The sequence below is a fragment of the Sitophilus oryzae genome, unplaced genomic scaffold (genome assembly GCF_002938485.1).
Source record: "Sitophilus oryzae breed Bouriz unplaced genomic scaffold, Soryzae_2.0 scaffold_860_pilon_pilon, whole genome shotgun sequence".
In the NCBI taxonomy this organism is placed as follows: Eukaryota; Metazoa; Arthropoda; class Insecta; order Coleoptera; family Curculionidae; genus Sitophilus; species Sitophilus oryzae.
The window spans coordinates 2,403,832-2,414,215 of NW_022147484.1; the positions used below are offsets into that span (position 1 = coordinate 2,403,832).

Consider the following 10,384-nt stretch of genomic DNA (forward strand, 5'->3'; position numbering starts at 1 on the left):
TTTTAGAAGTATGGTATGGATTTTAACGTGTAAGAGTCTTTGGTGTAAGACAGAGTAATATAAATGACCGGTTGACTGACAGAGAGACAAAATCAAAAGCGGTATTTTTCCGGAATATAGGGACACCCTGTATAATACAATTAACAGGCTTGCATAATAATAATGCAATAAATATTTTTTAAATTGCGACATAAGTATAATTTTAAAAATAATAACACGACAGTAATTTAAAACATTTGAAAAAAAAAGCATTGTCACCACCGCATCTTGGAAGACAATTATTATTAAAAAAAAAACACACACAAGTACCTCTTAAAGTAAAAAAAAATCTCCATATTGTCTAAGGGGGCCTAAAATTATTTAATTTATTTATCTTTTACCAATCAAATACTAATTTCTTGTGCATTTATTTAAAATCGACCAATAAGATTGCTGGGTTATTCAAAATCTTATCTTAATATAAAATACAAAAGAAATCACTGACTGATTTCTATAAAATAATTATCTTACTTCCCAAGCAATCTTTTGTAATGTGAATAGTGCGGCCAGAAGTAATATAGAATTTATAATATATCTTAATTATTAATAAAATAAAATGGAGACTACGGCATCATCATCAACTTTAGTTATAAATAGTAGTGGTAGTAAAAGTAGCAGTAAAAATATTAGTTATTTGAAAAGAACGTGTTGGGTTTTAAATTATGTATATCATCAGGCTTTAACCCTTATTAGTATATTGTTCATATGGATATTGATAGAAGATTTAAAAGACAATCATATATTTTATCATATGATATTGTCAACTGTTGCAGTAAGTATAATTTAATTTATATAATTCCTTAACACAATTAATTTATTCGTTTGAATTCAGTGGCGGCTCGTGGTCATTATTGTAGGGAAGTCAACATCTAAAAATATTGCGTCGATCTTTTTAAGAGGCGTCCTCGGACGCGCCCAAATTTAATTGGTTTCTTACAAGGTACCTGTACGTTTAGTTATAGGAAAATAAATCTAAAAATAAATATAAATTCTGTTAAAATGAAACCTACCCTTACATTTTTACACAGGTGGTCTAGTGCCATTTCACTAAAAATCCAGTCAATGTTCTTTACACAAATTTTCCACGGTAGGATTTAAAATACACATAAATAATAATGTCACAAAACCAGAAAATTATGAATTATTAACTACACAAATTTCGCGCTACACTTCAACCTAGATGGGATTTCTTTCAGTATTATAAATTTAAATATTGCTTTATATTAACTAAACCAAACACTATACGCGATAAACGATACAAAAACCTAGGTTGTTTTATAAGTTGAGTTTTTATAAACACCCAAACTGCCCAAACGGCGAAATTTTTCCAACAACTGAAATCCTTTTATGAATGACGCGGTCAATGGTCCATATAAACTATATCTATCTCACCTTAATCCGTTATATTTTCTATACGTAGTATTCCTTACCTTGTTGGCGTTACGAGCCGCGGAATTTGGAGTTTAATACGTGCAAAACATAGCAGGAACGAAGGACAAAATGAAATTTTGACCGGCATCGGCAGTAGAGAAAATGGGTAAAATAAAACGTTTTGAAGCGAAAATTGGACAAATTGATGGTTTTTCAGCTGCCACTGTTTGAATTTGATTAGTTAGTGCAAAAAATCTAATTTTGACTAAAACAGTTTTGGGCTTTTTTTATGAAGTCACTGAATTTAAAATTTAAAATAAAACCTAAAAATATCGCTTTTAGTATATCCCTTTGATGGCAGTAGCGATAATAGCATTCTCAGAAGATAATCTTCTTACATTATACATGTCCAGAACGAAAATATACTGGGTTCATGGTATTTTACTGTCTATAAGTGCTCTGGCAGTTACGATTGGAATATCCTTAGAAGTGCGCGCTAAAGGAAATAGACCTCATTTCAAAAGCAAACACGGATTGTATGGTAAGCCTAAATATAACATTCATAAAGAAATATCGTATGGTCGAACCCGCCAAACAAAATTTTGTAACCTCAATATTGTAATCATGTAACATTGAAACATTGTGATATTGGTTAAGATATTGTATGTATATGTCCCGGTTTTCGATATCACCGCGTGATATTGAATATCACAAAATATCCTATTCACATTACAGTAATATTTCGAACACATTTCTTTTGTGATGTTTATGTGACATTTTATAAATGTTTTAAAAACATATTGTTGCAATGTGTTACCATATCAAAATTACATGTAGGCAACATGTTACAGCAGTTATAATACTACCAACATCTAGTAATTTTGAATTAATATGACTTTGAATTAATATGAAATTATATGTTTTCGATAGGAACATTTCAAATTAATTCAAAGTCATATTAATTCAAAATTACTTAATGTTGGTAGTATTATAACTGCTGTAACATGTTGCCTACATGTAATTTTAATAAGGCAGCACGTAGCAACAATATGTTTGAAAATATTAATAAAATGTTCAAAAATTATCAACCGAATCTTTTCAAATTTGGTATTTTTACTGTATGCCATTCCGAAATCTCACTTCAGAATCAGAAAATCAGCCAGAAATTATGTTGCGACATGACAAAAATTTAGTAAAAATAACAAATTTAATAGTTTCAGACAGTTAATATCTCTAAAATGTTAACCCATTTTTAAGTCATTTTGGCACCTACCCTTAAAATGAAATCTAGTTCAAAAGAATAACTATATAAAACGAATATTTTTCAACACTGTGGACATTTTAAAAAAATAAGACGACATAATTCAAAACTCCATAATTCAAAAATGACATAATTCAAAATTCAAAAATATCACAAAAGTTACATAAAAAAATGTAACGTAATATGTTTGTGATATACATGTTTGGCGGGAAGACAGCTGGGAAATGACAATTGATGATAATTTTGGTGATGTCAATCTCTAAACGTCATTTACTATAAATTGTAGAAAACACTGCTGCATTTTGCGTCTAAAATGGTACTGGGCATTAGGTATGACGTTGTAGCTTTTATTTATTATTTCTATCATATGGCTCGTACTTTATTTTTTATTGCGGGTTAGTGCCAGTTGGCCTTAAGAAAAGGTTGTAATTTGATAAGTTTTAAATGGTGTAGTTTAAATTAGGGATGTTTGGTCCTAAAATTTCAGTACCGGTATCCGGTATCACGAAGTACCGGTCCTACAACCGGTATACCGGTTCCAACAATTAGATCTGTGGGACCGATACTGAACAGGTATACCGGCTGGACCGGAAGACCGGATGGACCGAAAGACCGGTTAGACCGGATGAATTGGAATATCGGAATGACCAAAATAACAGTTTTGGTTGTTGTGCCACTGAGCATATATCTCATGATACCGTATTAAAAAATTGGCGCCTGGAGGCACGTATTAGCCGCCCATATTAAAATATGTTAATAAAAAGTTGGTAGGCAGTTCTTTTAGTTTCAAAGTAAATGACTTTTTCCAATTTTTTTTATCTCAAAAACTGCAACTTTGACTGATTTTGACGTTATTATAAATTTTGTTGCAAATATTATGCCTAATCTTAAATTGAAAACCGCATTTCTCTAGCTACTCTAATTTGGGAGTTACGATATTTTAAAATATTTAACCCCCTCCCATACTCCCTTACCAACCCCCCACCACCACCAAAAACTAATGGCCAGATTCTCGGATGCCACAGTATTTTTGTGCCAAATTTGGTTAAAATGGGTTTAGCGGTTTTTGAATTATCGTGTTACAGACAGACGGACAGACGGATAGACGGATAAAGAGACAGACAGACAGACACCATGAACATATTTTGTATTTAGGTCATTTATGACCCAAACAACTCATTTTGAGTGAAATTAAAAAAACTTTTTTTTTTCCGATCTTAATAGCCTACCATACCTGTTGGTATGGTCGGCTAAAAATGTAAATAGAAAGTTCTCGTGCCTGTGACGTTAAGTAAATACGGTAACGTAATAAATACGGTATTTAGAGGGATAAATTATATTTCTCGGAATATATCGTAAATCTATCCGTTACCGTTATAACGTTATTGATCTAACTCTCAATTGAAGATTCTCATTGTTTATCTTCACATTTCCGGCATATTCTTGATTTCTTGTCCAACATTCTCTTTACTTATGAAAAATGGAAAAAGTACTGGAAGCTGCTGTTCTTGGAGATATAAATATTTTAAATAATAGAGTAGACGCTATTGAATATCGGCCTGAATTTTACGGATTTTTTAATTTAGACAATATACACAGTGATTCATGAGTAAGATATGCTTTACTTGAGTTTTAGATGTACTAAATAAAGAAGACTATAGATTACTAGACCAAACTATATTAGCAATGCCTTAGACATACATCAAAATAAATTACATTGCATGTTCTTGATCGTATTATATCAAATGATCGAGAAAAAAAAACGGCGTTCAGTTGGCTTGGAAATGAACATCGATTACATTCCCCATATAATTTTACATATAAATGACAGTAATCTTCATTTCACACCCATCGCGGACGCAGTTTTTTTTCGATCATACGGTACCTAGTGTAGAACACATTTAGCTTTGCACAAAAACCGGTACAGAAATCATTTTATACAGATTTTTTGATTTTCATATTATCGTGAATCTATTTTTCAGTACAGATCGAAACCGGTGTTCCGGTATCGATTGAAACCGGTCTTTCGGGACGGATTTAGACCGGTCTTTCGGTACCGGTATCAAAATCGGTCTTCCGGTACCGATACCGGAATATTTCAAAAGTACCGGTCCTGGTACCGGTATACCGGAAGACCGAACATGCCTAGTTTAAATTCGAAAAAAACAATTTTTTTTAAATATATTTATGTATCCCGAAAGCTTTCTATTTTGTCGTGAAATTTCTATAATTAGTGTTAATTTTTGACAAGTTTTATGCCAATTTTTAGTAAACGACGTCTAAAGAATGACGCCGTCAAAATTATCATCGATTGAGATTCCCCAGCCGTCTTTGACGCCGTTTTTTTGATCATACGGTAATATTAATCCATTTTTTGTTTATTTTTTTAGGTTTCATATCCTGGGTGTTAGTGCTCGTTTCAGTTCTAATCGGCTTAGTCGCTGGAAATACTCGAACCTTTTCAAGATACCTCAAACCTGTTATTGCCAAATTCATCCACAACATTATTGGAATAGCAGCATTCATTTTTGGCGTAGTAAGTTTATATTACGAAATTCGCGTTTTCGGAAGATATACCTCAGAAAACGTATATAACACTGTGCGTTACGGTATGTGGGTCGTCACAGTTTGGAGTGTGTTGGCAGCATTGAAATCTCTGTGGGGACAATTCAGAAACATCGTTTTTTAAGCGCGCAACTCAAAAACAATATTTATTTATATCCATTATGTCTCATTTAAAATCATATACCTGTGAAATGAATTAATCGTTCTATGTTGTACTTTTCAGAAGTATGTTTTTTTAATATTTTTGTATGCCCAAGTAGCTTTTAAACATTATTTTCAAAACTGATTATATTGATAATAAACTATACTAGTTCCATAATATACCTCTTTCACTTTGTGTTGTCCTTTAATAGTACATTCTTAAATTTTAAAATTATTATTTTCAGTCTACAGATATCCAACAACATTTTTTTTATATTATACATTACCAAAATGCTACTAGGCATCCACATATTTTTAAAAATGTCTAGGATCTATACCAGGTGTTTCTCAAAAGTGACTCACTCTTATATATTTTATATTTTTTAGATAATAAAACGAAATTTGGTGTGTTAGTATATGATATAAATCAGGAATGATTGATGTATTAAATTACTTTTGGTCACTTCCTGTTTCACTAGAAAGTACAAGAAACTTTTGATTTTTAAATTGTACTTCAGGTATTTTTTACTTTATATAATAGAAAATGACATTCTAAATAGAATGTCAACTTTTGATATTTTTAATTAAAAAAAAAATAGCATTTAGCATTTTAAATATCAATCTAGAGTGCCATATGGCTATGTCAAAACCATTAATTTTTAATCAAGGAGCTTTGGAAAAATAGATTTGTCGCATAATCTTTTTCGTGTCTTTTCCTGGTCGGTTAAAGATGCTCAATTAATCATAACTCAATTTTTTCAAGTGGAACGAGGATGGTAACATATTTGGAAAAAGCATTTTTTTACGAATAATTTGGAACCACAAACTTGGTATTTCGAGTCAAATTGTCGTTACATTTATACCCATGGCACTCTAGATTCACATTTAAATTTTGCTATTTTATTTTAATTGAAAATGCCAAAAGTTGACATATGATATTTCATTCTATTCAGAATGTCATTTCCGGTAAAACAGGAAGTGACGGAAAGTAATTGAATACGTCAATCAATCCCGATATATGTCGTATACTAACATACCAAATTTTGTTTTACTATTTGAAAAAATTGAAAAATTAAAGGGGCGAGCCACTTTTGTGAAACACCCGGTATACATTAAGTTCCTATAAAATGACAACCCAAAAAAATTATTTTGTTACGATAGGAACTTAAATAAATGAGTACCTGGGAGGATATTGTTTGAAGTTGATCATTGTTTATAAATTCAAATATTCGAGTAGATTTTTTGTCTACTACAAGATAAAACAATTATGAAATGTTATTAGTTAATCGAAATCCTGTAACCAGTCACATACACAGATAATTTAGATATATATGTAACGTGCACGATATCAGAATGGCTACTATAAATTAACTTCTCTTGTAGAGCGATGAGTCTTTCTGCAAAATCTATATTATAGTGATTATTATAGGTGACATAATATAAATATCATACAAAGATGAAAAAGGTTATAAGAGTAAATGACGGTATGATGAATATGTCTGGTAACTTTTTTGTACAACAAAAATCTCATAAAATTTTAATATTATAAATATTATTTTAAGTACACATTGTAGATACTTCCTACAAAATATATTTTCTAAATAAACTTAATAAACTATAACTATTTATAATCTACCCTCAACGGCACGAAAAACGGGAACCTTAAAATTTTGATATATTATAAGTTTGATATATTTTGTTCTAGTGGGCCGATTTTGACGATTTTTTAAGCAGTTTGTATCTAAATTATTTGATTTTTTAGTATTTCTTTCCAAATTAAAAATGAAAGTTCCTGTCTGTAAATAAAGAAGAGGGAAAAGAAAATGTTGATATTTTTATTTCTAGTGAAGATGATTTTAAGTTCTGAAGTATCGGCTATTGCTGCTTTAGTTGACCTGGTAGAGATCAACTTTTGGACTTAAAACTTAAAAACATCCCTGCTAGAGTATGTATTATTATTGTCTGCTCAACAGATAATAATAATATGATTTTTCAAAGACAGTGAAATTACATAAATCATAAACACTACTTTATAGGTCTATCACTAGGACCAAAAGCAAAGGTATGGCTTTAATGTAAAAAATATGAAAAAAATGTGCCTTTTTTAAAAGTAAATATCTCCCAAAAAATAAAGTTATTGAGATGAACCAAAGAAAAAACACAAATTATCGAGAAACGATACACCTAGATGATAAAATGATTTTTAAATTCCTTGCTTTGTTAACATACTCCACAGGGTGTTTCAAAGTTTCACCAAAATATCAACATTTTTTTCCTTCGTATAATTGACCGATGGTAATTTTAATATTTAATTTAGAAAAAAATATTAAAAAGTCATATAATTTAGCTACAAATTGCTTAAATAATCATCAAAATCTTTCCTCATTCAAAATATTTTTATCTTCAGTACAGTGCGATTCACTAACTTGAACAAATTCAATAAATTAAAGAATTTTTATTTCGGAAATATGCTATGACACGTCGCCGTCGATTAGTGTTTCATATCGTGCTCATTTTAATATAAGAAAATTTTATACAGCATGTCTCAAGTTGAGATATGACCTCATCGACATTTTTTTAAGTACCAATCATACTTTTTATATCAATAACGGGTGCGTCTCAAAAGTGGCTCACCCCTATAACTTTTTTATTTTTTCAGATAAAAAAACGAAATTTGGTATGTTAGTATACGACATAAATTAGGATTGATTGACGTATTCACTATTGTTTTTGGTCACTTCCTGTTTCACCAGAAATGACTACAACTTTTGATTTTTAATTTTTAAGTCATACTTTTTATATCTATACCGGGTGCGTCTCAAAAGTGGCTCACTCCTATAACTTTTTTATTTTTTCAGATAAAAAAACGAAATTTGGTATGTTAGTATACGACATAAATTAGGATTGATTGACGTATTCACAATTGTTTTTGGCCACTTCCTGTTTCACCAGAAATGACTATAACCTTTGATTTTTAAATAGCACCCTCGGTATTTTTTTACTTCATTCGATAGAAAATGACATTCTGAATAGAACATTCTGACATTCTCGCTTAATAAAAAATCGTATTTTAAAATTCAATCTAGAGTGCCATTGTTATGTTAAAAACACTAATTCTTAATCAAGGAGCCATGGAAAAATAGATTTTATCGTTTAATGTTTTTAGTACCTTAGTAATACCTTAGTTCTTGTCCTGGCCAGTTAGGAAATACGCAAATCGTATTTTTAATCATATCTCAATTCTTTCAAATGGAACGAGGGTGGCTCATTAGCATATTTGTAAAAAGCATTTTTTACGAATAATTGGATACCACACCACAATATACCAGTAAGTACTGGTATATTTCGAGTCAAATTTTTGTTACGAACCGCAAGTTATAATTTCAAATAAACCATATGCGAAAATGTCATTATATTCAGAGTGTTATTTTCTATCGAATAAAGTAAAAAAATACCGAGGGTGTCATTTAAAAATCAAAAGTTGCAACAGGAAGTGACCGAAAACAATTGAATACGTCAATAAATCCTAATTTATGTCATATACTAACAAAGCAAATCTGGTTTTTTTAACTGAAAAAATAAAAAAGTTATAGGGGTGAGCCACTTTTGAGACGCACCCGGTATCACTATTTTAAAGGGTATACTCATTACTAACTTTGGTGCGGCTGAGAGAGATGTCGAAGATGGAGAGCTGACCTCTGTGAAACCGTCTCAGATACTGGCTTTTTGTACATTTAGGCCAAAATTAATTATTGCTTGTCATTTTCTCCAGAGATATTTAACCAAACAGCACTTATTATCAATAAATGCATAAAAAATGTTCTATTTACATACAATACATACAAAACATTTACATACAAACCTAAAGGGAACTGAAACTTTTATATTTATAATATTATTTTTATACTAACTATTATATTTATAGGAATAGAAACTTGAAATCCGAAACGAATGTGTAGAATGTAGAATGTTTGGCAAAGGGGTTAATCAGCGCGACCTAACAGATCTATTGTGTGTCTCCATTTATATAGTTTTTTGGGTCTTTGACAAAAACAGTATCAGAGACGGTCTCACAGAGGTCAGCTCTCCATCTCCGACATCAGCCGCACCAATGTTTATGGCACGAATGGTTGTCGTCTCGGCGCATTTAGTGACGAGGTGATTTAGTTTTTCCATTTTTCACACAGAGTCTGCATTCACCATTTTGTTTCTTAGCTTCAATCTACTGAGGTCGTGTTCTTTGAGGAGACTGTGCCCTGTTAAAAACCCCGTGACAATCCGAGGATTGTTCTTACTTAAATCAAGGAAAATCTTTGGTTTTTCTCGGTCGTAAGTTCTGAGAATTTTTTTCGAGTAAGTTAGACCGTTGGAGGATTCCCATTCCAGGTTACGGATGGAGCCTTCCAGGTTCTTAAGTTCCGCTTTAAGTTTGTTTCCATTTGGAAAGAAGAACGGTTCTGGTCCAGTTAGTGGGAGTAAGATTGTTTACCTTTGATTGCTTTTTATCCCTTGGTTAGCTGACATCCAAAGCAAGAAGACCTTATTTTCTTTGCCTCATTTTGACTTTTGACTTCTGACTTTGACTATTTTCTTTACTAATTTGTTCAGCTTCTTTAGGTTGATCAACTTCGAATTAATGGTTACTGAGTTGATCGCTTTTAGTGCAGCTTGACTATTAGATAAGATGGTTATTTCCTGTTTTCGATAGTTCCTATCGAAGATAAATTGTACGCATCTTTCGATAGCGTCGATTTCTGCCTGAAGGATGCTGGGGCAGGTCCCTGCTTTGGTTTTGGAAGCATCAGTATACTACGTTATGATATGGTCACTTACATGCTGAGCAAGCGTTTCTCTCTTACATTCTTTTTTACTGTTTAATACTACAGTGAGACGTTCCTCAAAGTTGTACATTCTTGGTAGTTGTTGGAGGAGTACACGAATGTGTAACTTGATAAATAGATTTGCCATTTAAAAAAAAATGTTTGTGGCGTCCTATATCAAAGTTGG

At 31.4% G+C, this 10,384-nt stretch overlaps 1 protein-coding gene across 1 annotated transcript; it reads left to right on the forward strand.

Annotated features, from left to right (window-relative positions):
• The first annotated feature begins 529 nt into the window (after positions 1-529).
• On the forward strand, positions 530-5,555 carry LOC115890287. The gene is made up of 3 exons (XM_030910466.1): positions 530-811; positions 1,753-1,951; positions 5,062-5,555. The coding sequence occupies exons 1-3, from the start codon at positions 596-598 to the stop codon at positions 5,358-5,360; spliced, it is 714 nt and encodes a 237-aa protein (XP_030766326.1). The 5' UTR covers positions 530-595; the 3' UTR covers positions 5,361-5,555.
• The last annotated feature ends 4,829 nt before the right edge of the window (positions 5,556-10,384 follow it).

Coding starts and splice junctions, on each gene's coding strand:
- LOC115890287 (XM_030910466.1), top strand. CDS start 596: ATGGAGACTACGGCATCATCATCAACTTTAGTTATAAATAGTAGTGGT. Junction 812..1,752: donor TGATATTGTCAACTGTTGCA/GTAAGTATAATT, acceptor TATCGCTTTTAG/TATATCCCTTTGATGGCAGT. Junction 1,952..5,061: donor AAGCAAACACGGATTGTATG/GTAAGCCTAAAT, acceptor TTATTTTTTTAG/GTTTCATATCCTGGGTGTTA.